Source organism: Polypterus senegalus, chromosome 14, assembly GCF_016835505.1.
Source record: "Polypterus senegalus isolate Bchr_013 chromosome 14, ASM1683550v1, whole genome shotgun sequence".
In the NCBI taxonomy this organism is placed as follows: Eukaryota; Metazoa; Chordata; class Cladistia; order Polypteriformes; family Polypteridae; genus Polypterus; species Polypterus senegalus.
Window position 1 is genome coordinate 96,633,312 of NC_053167.1, and position 19,712 is coordinate 96,653,023.

A 19,712-nucleotide genomic window follows, 5' to 3' on the forward strand; every position below is an offset into this window, starting at 1 on the left:
GCATTGCTAAAGGCTGTTTTTTTCATTTCTGAAATGGGCTTACATTAAAATGTGCCTTAAAACTGGCAAACATCATTGTCCGTTGTTCACCACCATCTGCGTTTGGCATGCTTAAAAAGTTCTTCTTACTCTGGTTCTCACTAGAAAAATTCTTGGAGTCAGGCATGGGTTGGATAGTTACTGTATACTGTATTGCATTATTTCAGTGGCACATCTAGAGTTCGTGCCGCTCGGGGCGGGGCAGTGCTTCAATTTGCTGCCCTCCAACATATCTGAATATGTTAACCTATTTAAAAAGAAAATTAAAATGACGTACAGTATAGAGAGAAATTAAGATACACTTTGCATAGATGTATTCATATATAGAGAAACTTTTCACATATAATTATTTATAAGCATCAACTGGACAACAATATAGTATAGACGCACTGATAAGCCGTGTTCTTATTATTAGTTTAATAAAATTATGTTGCAAAAACCAGAACCAGCGTTGTGTACAAGTGATAGGTGGGCATGTTTTCTGCACAGAGCAAGAACGCATTCGGAATTGATAATGAAATGAAATTATAAATTGTAAATTAGATGTTTATCTTCCTAGAAATTATTATCTGTGTAATATTTATGTTTATTTTTGTTATTGCCTCATAAATTTCAACTGCTGTGTCTGATGCCGACTAAGAAGGACAGTCTGAGAGTTATTTTTGAAACATTTATGGATTAAAGTCAGAGAATTTTACTTTTTTCATTCATGAGTGATATTTTTCCGAACCCTGCTGCTTACACACAAATTGTAGTGAGCCTTTTGGCTAATAATGCCACCCCCAAAAATGTGCTGCTCCTAACTACACCACTGCATTATTTACATGCATCAGCCAAGATACAGGAATCATGGGTAAATATTTAAAGATAGCCATTATACTTTGGTTTTATTGAATTATTAAGCTTGTCAATTTATTTGTGCAGTTTATATTAGATGTATTTGTTTATGGAGCTGCCATGGTAAGATTATAACTCATCATAAATGACTTGTTAGGCTGGAAGTTTAAATGCAGAGCTACAGGACAAAGATAGATAAACAGAACTAACTAACTAACTTACTTTATTTGTTCCCAGGAGGCAAAAGTTATTAATTAAGTGGGAAATGATTAAATGATAGGTGTTTTTTTTTTCTTTCTTTAGAGAAGCATCAGATGCAAAAAAAAAAATAAAGCTTGCTAATATATTCAAATTCCTACATGTTTTCTGAAATGGCACCCCTCAATCACATATCGTTCGTGATCAGATGTTGCTAGAAGTAATTCAAAACCCCCGCCACTTGACATTTTTACTGATTTGTATCTAAACCCTCCAGATTACGCTCTCCCAAGTGCTGGTTCCTCTCTTGTGTCTCCGGGTTTCTATGTACATGTCTGGCAGTGATGATTCTGCTCAAAGGAAAGGGGTAGTGGGGCACCATTTACAGCTTCTCCTAGGGCAGCAAAAATGGCAGAGTTGGCCCAGGTTGTGTCACGAATGTTTTTTTGGTTCAGTCAGCCTGGCCTTAAATACAGACAAACTCCCCTTAGGCAGTGGAGCACATGCTTGTGTCACAAAAAACAGACGCAAGAGTCCTTAAAAGGTTTGGGGCAGCCACCCATATAATATTTCCTGGTTGCAAAAGGATAAATTGTTCACACTGATGTACTCAGAATGGAGTCCTAAACAGAACTGATGAGTTAGGGTAAATATGGTGGCTTTAAAGGCCAGCAAGGGAAGTGAGGTCATCCAGGGCGGAAGCGGAATGGTCCTCCTCCGTAGGCTCAGACCCAGACGTGACGTCATCAAAAGGGCTGGAACCGGAAGGCTCTTCATTCATAAGTTCTATACCAGAAATGACGTCATCAGAAGGCCCAGGAACAGAAGTGACGTCATCAGAGGGCCCGGGACCAGAAGTGACATCATCAGAAGGGCCGGGACCAGAAGTGATGTCATCATAAGGCCCGGAAGTGACATCATCAGAATGGCCGGACAGAATTTTCCATGAGCGGTCTGCAGGAAAGCGAGAAAAAAGGTCAGCGCACTCTGGCAGCCCCTGGTCTGGCATGGAATTACTCTCATTTTGACCCTTTAGCTGCTTCCCATGAGCATGTGTGTGACACTTGTAAATCAGTGGGCTGCTTTTTGTGGCACTGTGAATATGGAAGGTGATTTTATTTAAGCATTCTTAATAACAGTAAATGGCCAAGGAGGTGAGACACTCCTCATTGCAGTTTATCTGAGAGCTGTATTTTTAACAGGTGGTAGCCTAAAGCCTTAGGTTATTAAAATTGTTTCTTCTTGCAAATCCCTCAATAATAACTTTATGGTTTTAGTAGCATACTTATATCATATTCTTTCCAAATAAAGCACCTGGGACCTGTATCAATATAGGTATTTTACACCTGACAAATTCCAAATTGAGTTCACAGGCAAATATAAAATAAATTAACCTTTAAACATCTCTAGAGTCAATGAAAGCTTTCTCTAAAGATGTGCTCCCTTTCCATCACAGAGCTGCTGACATTCAATTTTGATACTTTTCAAATTACCGAAGATTTGGTCACTTTGTTAAATGCACTCTTATTACATTTTAAAAGCACCCTTTCCCTCTGGAGGCTTTAGATGTTAAGTTTATAAAAACATCTTTGAAAAGATGTTGGCAGCTTAATGCACAAGTGACTTCATTAATCGAAGGTGAATGACTTATATGCGGCTGTAAAGGAGGAGATAATAAGAGAACTCCCCGGCGACACTCCTCACACCAGTCTTACAACTTTTTGCTAACTCGATTGACACGTCGGGTTCTTTCATTTAATTTTTTTAAACTGCTTTTTGAATTATAGAGTCTTTGAGAAGCAACACTTATCTCAGCGGCTTTGAGCCAAGGGTGTAAGGCAGGACCCCAGCCTAAAGGAAATTCCATTCCATGGCAGAATCAAAAAAAGCAGAATAACAAAAACACAAATCAAAATGCATGAGGAGAGAGGTGGGCTGCTTGGTGGCGGCTGCAAAAATATGAATTATCTTTTTATTGCCATAGCCTTTTTATTTTGCTATCTGGCCTTAATTAGTAGAGAGATATATGTATATAAAATAAAATATTTAATTGAATAAGATTTTTGTTCCTGTATTTTTTTTACTACAGTGTAAGTGCTGTTTTTCCACACAAATGGAAATCCTCAACATTTTTCTCATAGATATGGCAATTTGATTACTTTTTTATTAGTTATTCTATTTTCAGTTACATTATGGAACTGTAGCTCCAGCTGACTTATTAATGATGTATAATTCATTCAATTCAGTTCATTTTTGTGCAGCACTCTTCACTGGGCACAGGCATAGAGCCCTTATGTGAATAACACATTTTTAGAGTTTGTACTTCAACTTGATGTACAGTATGTGGCTCCTCAATGATCACTGCTATGGTCCCCGACTCTAAGTCACGTGGGGTCTCATATCTAGTGCTGGTAGTTTGGCTCTGGTCTTGAATTTGATCATTAAAGACATTTGTATTACGCACATCAAAAGCTGCCAGAATTTAACCTCTGTGTGTTTTTAGTGTTATTCTGAATTAACTTTCTTTACTTTGACATTTATCTAATAGTTTTTTCCCACCATTCCAGATTTCAAGCACTTACAGTATGACTGAATTGCCTTCATTCAGAAAAGATCAAAATGCAGCTAAGCCAGTGATCTCAAACTCCGATCCTGGAGCACCGCAATGGCTGCAGATTTTCTTAATTGGTGACCAGTTTTTGCTTTTCCTTTCATTTTTATTGAGTTGTTTTTTTTTTTTAATTTGTTCCCCTGAATTTCTTCATCATTCCTCTGAATTGCTTCATTTCTTTTCTTAAATGGCACCCAAACAGAACTGAAATGTGAAGTGAGTGAGCCAACAGAAAACCAACTGGAAGTCAGGGCCTCAAACTTCAACCAATTTCTCTCCAGTTGCTCAATTAAGTGTCAATTCTTGTTGTTAATTAAACCCGTTCTTTAATTCCACGGCTTGCTGACATTTCCAAAATTGCTGATTTTCTCTTTTCTAAGAGCACTGTTAAAATAGTTTTGGCGACCTAAACATTCCTGAGGCCTTCATCTCTCTTTATTTTCAGATATTGTATGATGGACACAGTTAGCTGGTCATGTTTTGCCTCATTTTATATCTCATTATTGTTTGACTGCTAATTAAGGAAAAAGAAACAGTTGAGGGGCCTGAGTCTTCAAGAGCAAGTCAAATAAAATGAATTCAAATGAAGTTAATTAGCAGCAAAAACAGGTTAGTAATTAAGATGATTCTGCTCAAAGTTAAAGGGTAGCAGGGCACCATTTACAGCTTCTCTTAGGGCAGCAAAAATGGTAGAGCTGGCCCAGGTTGTGTCACGAATGTGTGTGTTTGGTTCAGTCAGCCTGGTATTAAATACAGACAAACTCCCCTTACCCATATAATATTTCCTGGCTGCAAAAGGATAAATTGTTCACACTGATGTGCTCAGAACGGAGTCCAAAACAGAACTGATGAGTTAGGGTAAATATGGCGGCTTTAAAGCCCAGCAAGAGAAATGAGGTCATCAAGGGCAGAACGGTCCTCTTCCATAGACTTGGACCCGAAAGTGACGTCATCAGAAGGGCTGGGTAGAATTTTCAGTGAACGCTCTGCAATAAAGCGGTAAAAAATAGGTCAGCCCACTCTGCCATCCCCTGGTCTGGCGTGGAATTACTCTCATTTAGAAGACCAAGTCAGGGCCTCAAACTCCAACCAATTTCACTCCAACCAGTTGAAAAAGAAACAATTGAGGCATCTGAGTCTTCAAGAGCAACTCAATTAAAATGAATTCTAAGGAAGTTAATTAGCAGCAAAAACAGGTTACTAATTAAGAAAGGGGTTAGAATGAAAACTTGCCGCCAGTGCGGCCCTCCAGGACCGGAGTCTTAGACCACTGATCTAAACGATTGTTAAATGAGGAAACCTCTAGAAGTGAAAGGAATTCCCTCAGACCTCTCGGGTTATGCTATCAGTGTCTTTGCCTTTAATTGATTCTCTCAGTTGCCTTTTGCATGTTATTTTGTAAAGTATGCTATTGAATATGTTTATACTGTAATATTCTATATACATTTTTTATTCTCTTCTTGGTTCTTCATCAGTGACTCCATTTTGTGGTTTATTTCCCTATTCAACTGGTTTTGTTAGAGCTCCTTTTTTTTTTATTACTGAGATATTAGTAACCATATAAATATGGCTGCGATTGCTTCAAGTATCGACACTATATGAACAAATCTCAAGCCTCTTAGTGGCAGATAGCTTTACTGTAGCAAGTACAGTGTGCCCTAGAGTTAGGCCTTTGAACTCCTTTCTAATCCTTGACTCTCATTTTGGTTTTGCCATTTGGTTCTGGTTACACTCGCATTGAATTTCACGCGTATGACTGTTCTTCACTTTGTGCTCTGCACACATTTTCATCTCCTGATCAGTCTTTTGGCTCACTCTGAGATGCTTAATTCAGTAGCAGAGGATATGCATATCCGTGAGGATCAAGCTGCTATGAAAAAGAAAGCACCTTTTTTCCTTTTGGTGTTTGGTACACTGTATTAATCCCCGATGGGAGATTGTCTTTTCACATGACCGTTGGAGGTCAGAGCACAGGGTCAGCCATGGTACAGAGGCCCCTGGAGCAATTTTCAAGTTAAGGGCTTTGCTCAAGGGCCCAACGGAGTAGGATCCCTTCTGGCAGTACCGGGATTTGAACAGTTTCAACTGATATAAGCAGGGTGCTTCAATGCAGTAAAAGAGATCACAACAAGCTAGCAAAACACCCCCTCTGGCATCAAGTGTTGTTAAACGCCATCTCCCCAACCTTAAATATTCTTCTGCTCACTGATTTATGATCAGGAACCTCATACTTTTTCTGCTGACAGATCCAAGGTGTCTTTTATTGCTTTACTGTAAGCCACTTGAACAGGCGTCTGCTCTGCACACACACACAAACAAACATCTTAGTACATGTAATATGGACACGTTTCTAATGGAGTTTGCACAACTATTTCATATTCCTGATCAAATTCATGTGGCATGCAATTCCCTTTTAAAATTAAAAGAGGGACACAAACTTATTGGAGAATTTATTACACAATATCTTTCAAAACCTTAGCTGCAGACTCAGTGGGAGGATGCCACATTGATGACCGTATTTAGAAGTGGTTTATGCGAGGACGTTAGATGTGATTGCTAAATATGACCTGGAGGAAACTTCAGATGAGACTTTATGTAATATTCAAAACTATAGGATCTTACTGTCAGTACAAGGAGAGGAAACGAGAGAAACTGGGGTATACAATCTACACGCCATCTTTCACTAATGGACCTCGCTGTCCTGTAGAACAACAGCAAGTAACAATGAAAACTAGGAACGCAGGCATAACCTCACTAGAGGAGCAGTTTAGGGCAGCTCAGGTTCAGGCTTTTAATCCAAGAATGTTTTGGCTGTTCAAAACTGCAGGGAATCCTGAGGAACTTGTCCCTGGTTAGGGTTGGTGGGATGGGCACCGTTACTCGAAAACCATTTAAAGAACAATTTGATTTGTTAAATAATATGGTGACGAGTCTTAACTGGTTTAGGTGCTGCAGAAAACATTAGTCTTGATTTCCCAAATAAAGTTGGTCTGGAGATTAAGCTACTATATACAGTATACCCATTATGTGTAGCGGTTATTGATGGGGGTCTGATTGGGGAGGGGCTAGTTAAATCAGTTGCTGCCCCCTCTACCGATGTTGGTGGTCTTCATTCAGACTACATTTCTTTTTCATGTTACCAACTTCTAATCCTCAACTTCTAAACTGGGCTTTCCTTGGCTGGAAAAACATTCACCTTCTATTGATTGTAAAAGAAGAGAATTGTTTTAGAAAGTATAGTCAATTTCCTAGTCATCCATCTGTTCAGATTTGTCAGATCTCCACCTTTCGAGAAGTTTATTCTGAATTCTCCAATGTATTTTCTAAACAAAGGTAATTCCATCTTCCACCCACGCGCCTATCAAACTGTGCTATTGATGCAATATTTGGTGCCCCATTCCTCTGCCTCATGTAGATTCTAACACCAAGGATGAATATATTCATGAGAACTTAGCTACTGGATTTACTTGACTGTCTAACAGTTCCTTGGGGTCTTTTTTGTTGTCTCTGAAATTGATAATGTGTTGCATCCCGGTATTGACTATAGGAAGCTTAACAAGATTACCGCTAAGAATAATTACCTGCTCCCTCTCATTTCAACTCACCTGGATCAAGTTTCTGGTCCCACCATTTTTACACAGCTTATAATTTAGTGCGTATTAAAGAGAGAGATCAGTGAAAGAAGGCTTTTCACGCCACCTCTGGATATGATACCTTGTGTTGCCATATGGTTTGGCTAATGCGCTGGCATTTATTTCTAGCCTAGTCTAGTTCTAGACCTGTTCTAGTTCATTTTGACGACACTTTGATCTTTACTAAAGATACCACCTCACTTATTGGTCATTTTAAGGAAGTTTTTTCTTGTCTTTGTGCGAATAATTTGTACTCTGTGAAATCTAGAGGGCACTGTCGCAACTTAAACCCAACAGACAGGAACTGAGGCACCCTTCTTTTTTCCTTCCTCTCCACACCTCCTACCAAGCGTTGTCCACCTTCCACCCGAATCTGGCTCCCCTCTGTGAGGTCTGTTCAGTCCTTTTATATTGGCCAACCTGGAAGTACTTCTGGGCTTCCAATCATGTGGCCTGCCAGCACTTCTGGGTTGGGTGAAAACCTTGTCTCTTTTAAATTCACAGCACCGCCAGGCACCCGCACCCAACAGAACTGACATACCGAACTCCAAGTCCGGGGCACCGATACACTCCAGGGAAGCTGCCATCTAGCATCTTGGGGGAGGCAGTGCCCTAAAAAAGCTGCCTTCCCCCATCTTTCCATATCCGGGGTGTGCCAGCCATCTCTTACCAAGCTAAATCGGAAAAGTGTGAATTCCACCAAACTTCAGTGTTTTTGGGGTATCATATCATGCACTCTGTTATTCAAATGGACGCTGAGAAGGTCTCCTCCATTGTTAATATGAAACTGCCCTAAAAGTACCAAAACAAGTACAGCATTTGGTGTAATTTGAAATTGTTTATTGTTGGTTAACAAGGAATTTTTCCTCCTTAATTGCTCCTATTACTTCTGTTACCTAAAGAGGGTGAAAGAAAATTTTGTTGGACTCCAGAGGCCCAACAAACTTTTGATAATCAAAAGTTTAAATTCACATCTGCTCCATTTTACCTCATTGTGATGTGACTTTGCCCTTTTAGGTAGACGTAGTCGTGTCGAGTTTCAGTGATGGGTTGTTTTATCACATTTTTTGGACACTAACAAATTACACCCACTGGAACTTTCTGCATCTGAGCAGAATTATTAGGTGGGTGACTGCATAATGTTGGCTGTGAAGCCGGTCCTCGAAGAGTGGAAACATTGGCTAGAAGGCGCTGTCCACGAGTTTATCATTTTTACTGACCCCCAAGAACTTAACTTATTTAAAGTCTGTTCACAGACCTTGGTCTTTGTTTTTTAATCAGTTACATTTTTTAATTCCATTTAATCCTGTTTACCGTAAAGTCAAGGCTGACATGCTTTCTCGGTTATCTGAACTGGATGAAATGGCATTTGCGCCTGAACCCATTATTTCACCTTGTATGTTAATGGCTACTGTAGTGGACTTACCAGAGTTTTTCATTCCCTTTAGTCTGCTTGGTCCACCTCTTTACTCCTGAAAGGAAACTGTTTATTCCTTAACAGGTTATTAGCAGTGTCTTAGAATGAGGGGCCTTCTACTCCTTTTTCAGACCATCCTACCATTGGCAATACTCTAGAATTTTTACAGAGATACTTTTGGTGGCCTAACATGTCTAGGAACAATAAAGATTTTGTGAATACTTGCGAGACGTGCTGTCGCTCAAAATTTCAGTCTGGATTAAGGCTGGGTCGGCTGAAGCCCGTTGACCCTTCTACCCGTACTTGGGAGAACATAACAGTAGATTTTATTATGGACTTGTCTGTATAAAAAGGTCAAATGGTTATTTTGGTTATCGTGGATAGCTTCTCAAAGAGTGCACATTTTGTTCCACTGGAATTCCTCCACTTCACTAAACAACTTATTGAAGTATTTATACATCATTACTTCAAACAGCATGGTGTATCAAAATAGACAGCCGGAAGCATGTTTTATTTTTCTGCCAAGTTGCAGATAAAACTGTTGTTCTGTTTGGGTCGAGAGTGCAGGTTAAAGAAAGTGAAAAAGAAATAAGAAAAAATGAAGTAACGCAATAACCAGCATGCCTAAATAAATGACTTTGACAAGGATGGCTGATATCAGTTATGAGAAATAATCAATAATGACAGCAGATGAGAGTTAAACATCTTTATCAATCAAGTAAACAGGAACACCTACAGGATTACCTAAAAAAATAAGTTTGGCAAATTTCCCTAAACATTTTCTATTGGTTTTCCAATTATAGCCAATCAGCACATGATAAGTTAAAGACATACTTTTCAAATATGAGAAAAATTATAATATAATATTTTCATGAATCATCAATCATTATTTATATTTTAGTGACCTCAACGTGACCTGTTCGAAAAGGAAAAAAGGGAAACACACAGAAGGACAAAGAAGGGATTGGAGATCAGTTTACTTGAACAGTCAAAAAAAGCACAATTATAAAAGCAAAACGAACGACTTTGAACTTGAACCGTTTACAATTATTTGTCAATCTCTTATTGTTATGACCCTGAGAGACACCATCAACTGACCAAAATAAAAAACCTCCAGTTCCATTTCCATAACCCACCTGACGTACCCAGCTCAACTCCCCCTGTCTCTCTTTCTTCGCTGTTCCTCGAACCATCCAGAAATCTCTTCCTCTATTCCCCACCCCTCCATTCAGGGTGCTGCCTCTTTTCTTCCCTTTATTGTCCATCATATCCCCAACATCCATCTTCCACCCCATTCTACAACCTCCCTGCTTGACCCAACAGTCACTTTTCCTCGGGGCTTCACCCCAGCTGGGACACTACAGTATTCATTCACACAAGTTACAAATAACGTATCAAGTTCAAGTTTGCAGGAGCTGACTGCATGCAGCATTAGGAGCAAAGAAGAAGCAGTCCTGGAATGGAACCCATGCCCACCTCAGGGCACAGTCAGCCACCCACCTACACTGACGCCTACATGATTCACTAATGAACCTAACCTGCAAGTCTTTGGGATGTGAGAGAACCAGCTTGGGGTCCTAATAGTTTTAGAAAGTATATTCAGTTTCCTAGTCATCCATCTCTTCAGATTTGTCACCTCTCCACTTTACTAGAAGTTTATTCTGAATTTCCCAAATGTATTTTCTAAACAAAGGTCCTTCCATCTCTCGCCCACCTATCAAATTGTGCTATTGATGCAATATTTGGTGCCCCATTCCTCTGCCTCATGTAGAGTCTAACACCAAGGATGAATATATTCATGAGAACTTAGCTTCTGGATTTACTCGACTGTCTAACAGTTCCTTGGGGTCTTTTTTGTTGTCTCTGAAATTGATAATGTGTTACCTCCTGGTATTGACTACAGGGAGCTTAACAAGATTACCATTAAGAATAATTACCTACTCCCTCTCATTTCTTCTCTCCTGGATCAAGTGACAGGTCCCGCCATTTTAGCAAAGCTTATATTTTAGTGCATATTAAAGAGAGAGATGAATGGAAGAAGGCTTTTCACGCCACCTCTGGACATGATACCCTGAGCTGCCATATGGTTTGGCAAATGCCCGAACCTGCAAGTCTTTGGGATGTGAGAGAATAAGCTGACTACCCAAATAAAAACCTGCAGACATGAGGAAAACATTTAGACTGGCAGGGGTTTGAAGTGTGCCACTCTACTGCCTAAACGTTTTTCTTAGTTGTACAACATTTACTGCCTGTGTTTACTGGTATTGCGTTATCCATTCATATTGTATCTTTATTGTGAAGTCCACTTAGTCTAATGTATGGTTGGAGGAGCTACATCTTGTACTAAGCAGGAAGCAACCCAAGACTGGGCATCAGAGTCTTCTCAGACACATGCCTGCTCATCCTGACATGCAACACTTAAATCAGACGAGGTGAAAACCTCTGCAGACGTGAAGAAAGAAGGAGAACTCCACACAAAAAAATGCTTAGTTCAGAGTTCAGCACTACCTACTGTGCCAATGCACCGATTTTACAGCATTCGAAAAATTGCTAACATCTAAAAATACCATCCGACTTAAAAACGCATCCCTCACATATTCAGTTTAACTTCTCATCTCAGCAAGTAATTGTAGACACACGTAATATCATAACAGAGTAACATTAAAAGTGTCTGTCTGCTGCTGTCTGACCAAAGTCACCTCAGCACACCGCAGCTCCCAAGTGTTGCACGTCGGCTGCAGCCACAATTCTATTCAAGATACTCTGAATGAAAGTGACCTTTGTGATGTACTAGAACCTGCTATTTGTGAGGAGCTCCACTTCCTCTTTTCATGGTCTGTTTCCATGGCAGCACAGGTTTCATTAGGAAATGTATTTAAAGTTTCTCTTTCTGGCCGAGAGTCATGGCGGACTCTGGTATTTTACTGATAATCGTTCATACGGCTTATGAGTCAACAGTAGAAAAGAGCTGCCTATCTCCAGCAACACAACGTGCAATTACATTTTGTGGCTGCTGCTTCGTGATTGTCAGTACTGATTTCATTTTGGCTGCAGTCTTGTGAGGGCTAAAGTCAACTTTTCACTTTAGAAATCTTTTACTAGTCACCGGCTTCATTTTCAAATTTAAATCCGTGCAGTCTGATGTTTCATCCACTTTGTGTGATGTGTGCTTTCCTAATGAAGATGACCAGCCTGTACCATGTGGCTATAGTTTAGGCTCATAGTGGGCCAGGGTCTATCAAGGCCTTCTGGCTCAATTTGTTGAGGAAACAGTTTGGTCTGTGACCCCCTTTGGTCCCATCTTTCCTTTCCTAGTGGGATGTTTGGAGCAAAGCTGCTGCCTCCTTAATAAGGTCGAAGGCAATGTCACTTGGCCTGCCTGGGCCTGTCACCTTTTGTAATCCCCACGAGAGGCCTACAGTCCTGTCTGATACTTTTGTGGGTCAAGATGGACTCTTTACATTTCCATTTTACCCTTCTTTTCCATGTTTGAATGTTCGCACGCCCAGTACTTGCCTACAATGAATAAAGGACAGACCCTGAGGTATCGGGAGTCCTCAGTACCCTTCTTCAAGGTCCCCCCGTGAGTTGGGCTAAGGCTTCACAGTGTGCATTGTAAAACTATCAGATAGTAAAGGGGGAAGTGTTGTCTACTCTGAAAGACATCATGGACTGAGATGGCTGGTGCCCCCTTATCTGGCCGGGATTCACCAATGAATGAACAGGGTGGATGGATGTTCATCCAGGCCAGGATTAGTTCTATGCCAATTCCTTTTCCCCTTGTGATGTTTAAAGAGTACTAATCGCAAACATGATATTTTACTTAAATGTTGCTTACCCCTTGTGCCTTATAGTGATGGCCAAGAAAAATGTTTACTCTCTTGTTTTCATGCAGAAAAGAGGTAATAAAGTTTATGATTCTCAGTAGAGGGTCAATGCAGTACAACAGCAAACAATATCAAAGCATCAATGAAACGTCCATGAACAAAAATCTCACGTCACTCCTGTCACGTAATCCACATCTGCAGTAAAAGCCTTTAAATGTCTCACAGTACACGCCGCACAATGTTGATATCATGGGACACACAATGTCAGCCAATGAATAGGCTTTTACTCTGTTATGCTGTTGACCAATGAAAGAGGGGGCTGGCAGGTCATCAGGTCCAATGCTTGTTCACGTGTGCCCTCCTCATTCATGAAACAACTTCCAGAAGTGGTTTTATCTATACTAATAAAAGGCAAAGCCCTCACTCACTGACTCACTGACTCACTCACTCACTCATCACTAATTCTCCAACTTCCCGTGTAGGTAGAAGGCTGAAGTTTGGCAGGCTCATTCCTTACGGCTTACTTACAAAAGTTAAGCAGGTTTCATTTCGAAATTCTATGCTACGGTCATAACGGTTGACAACGTCGCCATGTTGAACTTTCTTATTTATGGCCCCATCTTCACGAAATTTGGTGAGTGGCTTCCTGCGCTAACCAAAACCGATGTACGCACTTATTTCAGTGGTATGATGCCATTGTTGGCCGCCATATTGAAGTTACCAATGTCACTAATTCTCCAACTTCCTGTGTAGGTAGAAGGCTGAAATTTGGCAGGCTCATTCCTTACAGCTTACTTACAAAAGTTAAGCAGGTTTCATTTAAAATTCTACACGTAATGGTCATAACGGTCGATAACGGTCGGCAACGTCCGCTATGTTGAACTTTTTTATTTATGACCCCATCTTCATGAAATTTGGTAGGCGGCCTCCTGCACTAACCGAAACCGATGTACTTACTTATTTCGTGGTATGACGCCACTGTTGACCGCCATATTGAAGTTACCAATGTCACTAATTCTCCAACTTCCGTGTAGGTAGAAGGCTGAAATTTGGCAGGCTCATTCCTTACAGAATACTTACAAAAGTTAAGGAGGTTTCATTTCGAAATTCTACGCGTGAGGGTCATAATGGTCGACAACGCCCACTATGTTGAACTTTCTTATTTATGGCCCCATCTTCACGAAATTTGGTAGGCGGCTTCCTGCGCTAACCAAAACCTATGTACATACTTATTTTGGTGGTATGATGCCACTGTCAGCCGCCATATTGAACTTTTCAACGGTCTTTGTTACTTATGGGCCCATCTTCAAGAAATTTGGTACGCGGGTCCCCAACACTAACTGAATCCTACTTACATACATATATACGCCCATAGCCTGCAGCTCGGTCACGTGTGAGGTGGCGCTGGGTCCCCATCCCAACGCCTCCCACGCTGCTGGCTGCCTGCCTATATAAGGCCGCCCATCGCTCCAGTCTCTACATTCCCTTCCTTGCTTCGCCACGGATTCATGTCTCCCTGCTGGTAACTACAGCCTTTTATTTAATCCACGGCTTCTCCGCTGTAGTTATTGTATAGGTATTTTACACTTACTTTACATTGTTCGGGTACCCATTTCCTTTATCATTCCAACCCCCATTAACATGTCTATCGAGGTAATCACTATCGATCAAAGAACTGTCACTTACCGAGTGGTTTCCATGCCCAGAGATGGCACCTACCTTTTCCATTCTCTGTGTTACATATTGCACGGCCATATCAGGCTCACTCTTGATATCCGGAGGAACATTGTGTCTTATGTGTTGAATGACTGGGACAGGTTCAAGGTGTGGACTGATGACGGTACAGGAGATAATTATTCTACACAGGAGCACTAGAAGAGTGAAATGCTTAAGCCCTTCACCTATGCATCTGCATGTGAGTTGATGGCTGCCGCTGAATTGTTCGGTTGTCGCTTTCAAGTGTACCGAAATGGCCAAATATTTTACACCTTTTGACAACCGCCAATGCCTCTTAAACATCTTAGATTCACAGGTGACGATTTCAGTAGTGGACACTTTGATGTTTATGAATGTTTAAACTCTCAAAAGCTGGATGTGAAGTTATCGATGAAACCGGTTGTATACTTACAACACTTGACAGATGCCGAATGTCTCTTCAACACAAGTCCTGCAAATACTGTCGTCATTGAAACAAACCATCAAACCGATTATGACAGCAGCAATCCAAGCTGGGAGATTTCAGACAAGGATTACTTTTCACATGGCCAACTGTACGTTGCATGCTCAAGAGTAAGCTCAGTGCACAACTTGGTCATATTACAACCGGAGGGCCGAACTGACAATGTGGTATACAAAGAGATCCTTAACAAATAATTATTGGTATATTTTCCTCTGTTTAAAAGGTTTAATTTTCTTCTTAATAAAATTTTTAAGGAAGTACTTTGCCGCTGCGAAGCGCAGGTATTTTGCTAGTTTAAAAATATTTTAGGTAACATGCATGTTTTTGACACTGGTTGACTTTGCATGCACATTATACGATACAAGTAACATGAGAGCTTTTCATGGATGTTTTGTGCCCTTAGAACCCCTGCAGATTTTGTTTTTCTTCTCCAGCTCTCTGGAGTTTTTTTGGTGTTTCTGTCCTTCCTGACAATTGGACCTTACTTTTATTCTATGTTAATTAGTATTGTCTTATTTTTATATTTTTGTTTTTTGTTTTTCTCTTTCTTCATCCTGTAAAGCACTTTGAGCTGTATCTTTTGTATGAAAATGTGCTATATACTGTAAATAAATGTTGTTGCTGATATTGCGTGCAGTTGTACTCCATTGGCCCCCAAATACAACTGTTAAATTATCAACTTTCTTACCTCCTTTTTGCATGTAAACATGAGATTGAAATTTTTTCTCAGCTGTCATTATAAATCACATGGGATAATTAACATTTTAGTAAAATATCATTTTTAGGTCGAGTACTCCTTTAACATAATGGATGGACGGGGCATGACTGCCTCCCAGGGCCAAGTGTTTCCCCAAACCACTTAGACACCCAATGGGACACATGGGAGTTCTAGAGGATGGTCCTGCTGGGGTCCGTGGGGTCACTAGAAGGTGCTGTTGGCAGGTGACTGTCTGGTCAGGTGGAGGTTCTGCCTGACGTGGAAGTGCTTACTAAAAGAAATACTTCTGTGGCCAAAAAATGAGCTCCTCCACCTCAGCTAGGCAAGATGGAGACAGGAGAGGAGAAGAACAACACTCACCTGGGGAGGAATGGAAGAAAGGGAATAAGGAAGAAAGAAAACAGGAGCATTCTTTATTATTGAAAAGAGCCTGTGTAAGGCATTTCTAATGAATGCTGCCTGAACCCGGGATGTGGGGTTGTGTTTCTGGGGTTTGGGGCCCTGAGATGCCCCGTCAAGGTTACAATACCTGTGCAGCTGCTGCTCTAGTTCATTGAACTTGATTGTTTAGAAGAAAGTCAGGAGGTTACATTTCCATTAGATTTACACCTTATTAGATGCATTTCACTGCAAAAAATGCAATTACGTATTTCCAAAACAGAAACAACAAGCTAACAGAATGAACACAATCAGTGATACAAATGTCAGCCAAATAACTTAATAAAGCTTGCAGTTGTGTTCTGCAGCTTGTATAAAAAATTGATTTGAATGTCCTACTTGCTTCAACAGACATGAAAATGTCTGTACTTTGTAAAAGGAATTCACTCGGCACACTTAAAAAGGTTTGGGGCAGCCACCCGTATATTATTCCTGGCTGCAAAAGAGTCTTTGTAAAAATACAGAGATGTTCTCTATATCGAGTCCAAAACAGAACTGAAGAAGGGTTGACAAGATGGCAGCTTTAAGGGATAGGACAGGAAGTGATGTAAGGGGACCGGAATTGATGTTTCTTCATTAGTCAGCCGTAACTGGAAGTGATGTTCTTCTAAGCGCTGGAACCGGAAGTGACGTCATCTGTTTTAAATCAGGCGGGTTTTCCCGCGGCTGGTCTGTAGAGATAACGAGAAGGTTTAGTGCACCCCGCCACCCCCTGCCCTGGCGTGTAATTACCTTTGCTTGGTCCATACAACATCTTCCTAGTTACACGTATGTGACAACTTTCACAATACTAGTATACTTTATGATAAGACAAATGCATGGAAGCAGTGAACCAACTTTCATAAAAACTAGAGAAACATTCGTGCATTCTGTATCCCACACTTGACGCTCCATTCGTGCATTCTGTATCCCACACTTGACGCTCACGAGTCTAACCCCAGCAGTTACACATGGACTCCGAGTCTTATGCATTTCTCCGTCTTTATCTTACAAGTTAAGTTGTATTTTGTCATTCTAGCCATATCTAAAATACAGTGGAGTGAAACTGCCTTTCTCAAGACCAGAAAACGTGTAAAAAAGGAGAGGAAAAAAACACAAAAAAGTAAACCAAGACAGTGCCAAATTCACAAAGTTCAACCAATACTTATATAAACTAGTCAATTAAAGACTGCATCGAAAAATAAAGAATTATGTGTATAAAAACTGGCTTGTTATGTGCATGTTACAGAGAGTTTAGCAGTTGTATCGCCTGTGGAAAGAAGCTATTACACATTCTGGCTTTTCTTGATCTTATGGAGCGATACCTCCTACCAGATGGTAAGAGATGGAACAGTTCATGAATGGAGTGTGAGGAGTCTTTTACTATGCAGAGGTCTTTCTACTTGCATCTAACCTTAAAAATGTCCACAGTGGAAGGAAAAGAGACTCCGATAACCCTCTCAGCCATCCACCTCAAACGTTGCAGAGTCTTCCTGTCAGACACACTGCAATATCTGAACCAAGATGTGATGCAACTCATCAAAAAACTCTCACTAGTGTCCCAGTAGAAGGTGGTGAGGATGGGAGGGGGGATTCTCATTCACGTCAGTCTCCTAAGGAAGCACAACCTCTGCTTAGCTTTCTTGACCTGGTGTGTGGTATTCAGAGTCCAGGAGAGACCCTCAGTGATGTAGACGCCCAAGAATTTTGTGCTGCTGACCCACAGGAAAGCCACTAATATGGGAGATGTTCAGCCTTATTGACATTATGTATCCTGCACTTGACACTCAACAGATTGTGTTGTTCTTCTTCTGTGTCTCTAGTGTTGCGGCATTTTGTATCCTGGACTTTGTCTTGCATGCTTGAGTCGTAATGTTTGGCTACTAGTACTGCTGAATTGCCTTCTGCAATTTGCTTGATACTCAGCAGATGCCACTGCTCTTCTTTTTTTCTGTCATTATATTGATTATATCCAGTGCTTGAAGAGGAAATAAATAACTGCCAGTGCTCTCTGTTATGGGTAGCTTCTTTGTCTTCCTTGTAAATGGAGTTTGGAGTTTCATGCACTCCTTGATATTTCAAGAGTGCTGACATTCATATATTATATTGAAGAGTAGGGGTGGTGTGGTAGAAATGTAACATATTATTAAAGAAAGAAACATCCTCTAACAGGACAAATCAGTAATCGGGCAGGAGAAAAGCTGTTCATTGTATCTGTTAAATACTCCTCATCAAAATGCCTTGGAGGGAGAATTCATCAAAAGCATTCTGTTACACATGGTCAGAGAAACACAGAATAGAGGTTCAATTTATAAACTGTTGAATTTACTTACAGTGTCAATCAATGCATACATTTTACTCTGGTTGGTTCATTGGTTTTCACCCGAATGATTTATATAAAATAAATGTCTATTATATTCTGGTTCTTCATATACCTTTGAGCTGAGCCACCACCCTTGAAATTTCTGTGCATATAACAACTGTCCATTTTGGGTCTTTACAGGGCATCTGCTGATTTCTTAATCATCACTAAGTCATCTCTCAGTACATTTTGTTGTTCTCTTGACCTTTATCTGATTTCCGACATTTATTAACCCTTTCTGCTATTTCTTTAAGATGAATGCTCTGTTACCCTAATATTATTCTTCAACACTGTTTGGGCATAGCCAGAGGTATGCAAACATTTACTGCTGGTATTCAGCTGCTAAAATGGAGTAAAGTCGGCCCACTTCAATTCTGGTTGTATCACTTGGTTTTGTGATTACTTTGCTGTAAACAGCCAACCGCAGGTCACTTTTCTGTCCTATACGGAGGTAAAATAGTTTGATAATCACTAAACACAATACTTACACTTGAGAATGAATTCTGAATCCATCTTCCCTTAAGAGTGTTCTCCATTATGTCATTGGCATCTGTGACTTGCTTGATGCTCAGCAGATGTCACTGGTCACCACTTCATTTGCTGTTCACTTTGGTGTAATAAACCCACGAGAACTGATCATAATTCACAGATTTATATGATTTATATTATGTGTGGCCCTCTATGGACTTCCCAGTAATAATCCTGTACATAAGCCAATAACTTGCAGATTTCATCTAAACTGGCTTTGAGCTCACTTAGCGGTGTGTGCCATGAACTAAAGTGGGGTCATTTTCAGCAATGAGTCCCTCCTCTCCCCGCAGATTTGTATCAGGTAGACTAAACATGTGCTTTGTAGTCTCAGGTTGATTTTCTTTTTGAAGTTATCACATAGTTTCACTCCGGTTTTGTGTTTAAGCAAAGAGCTGATCTTGGCAGCAGAATATCCTCTTTAACCAGGATGTCTTTTCTTTTTTTGTGACAAGGTGGTCCAGGCTCTGGAAAGGGCACACAGTGTGAGAAGATAGCAGAGAAGTATGGCTTCACTCACCTGTCATGTGGTGACATCATTCGCAATGAGCTGCTGTCCGACAGTGAGAGAGGCAACCTTATCAAGGACTTTATGGAGCGAGGAGAACATGTCCCAATGGTAAAATGAATGCAACTCTCTTATTACATCATTTTGAACTTGGTACCTTTACAAAGACAGATTGGTATCCCATAATAAATGTTTAATAATGTGGAACATAGTGGGTGCTCTTGGGCTATGCTCAAACCAAAATGAACTCCAAAGAGGCCAAAATAAATGTCTTATTTCCCGTAGCATTATTGGTATAAATATTTTAGTGGGGTTCAATGTCTGCAGCCTGTCAGTCCTGAGAAGTTGGACATAAAAGTAGTCATGCAGGATTTATGAGTGTGTGTGTGTGAGAGAGAATGTGTCCAAGTACAGTACTTAAAGGGCAGCAATTACGACT

At 40.5% G+C, this 19,712-nt stretch overlaps 1 protein-coding gene across 1 annotated transcript in view; it reads left to right on the forward strand.

Annotated features, from left to right (window-relative positions):
• Positions 1-19,712, forward strand: part of ak5 (adenylate kinase 5) — a 517,659-nt gene that overhangs the window by 446,061 nt on the left and 51,886 nt on the right. The window contains exon 11 of the mRNA XM_039734419.1: positions 19,221-19,384. Within this exon, the coding sequence (XP_039590353.1) occupies positions 19,221-19,384 (164 nt within the window). The remainder of the gene's footprint in view (positions 1-19,220; positions 19,385-19,712) is intronic.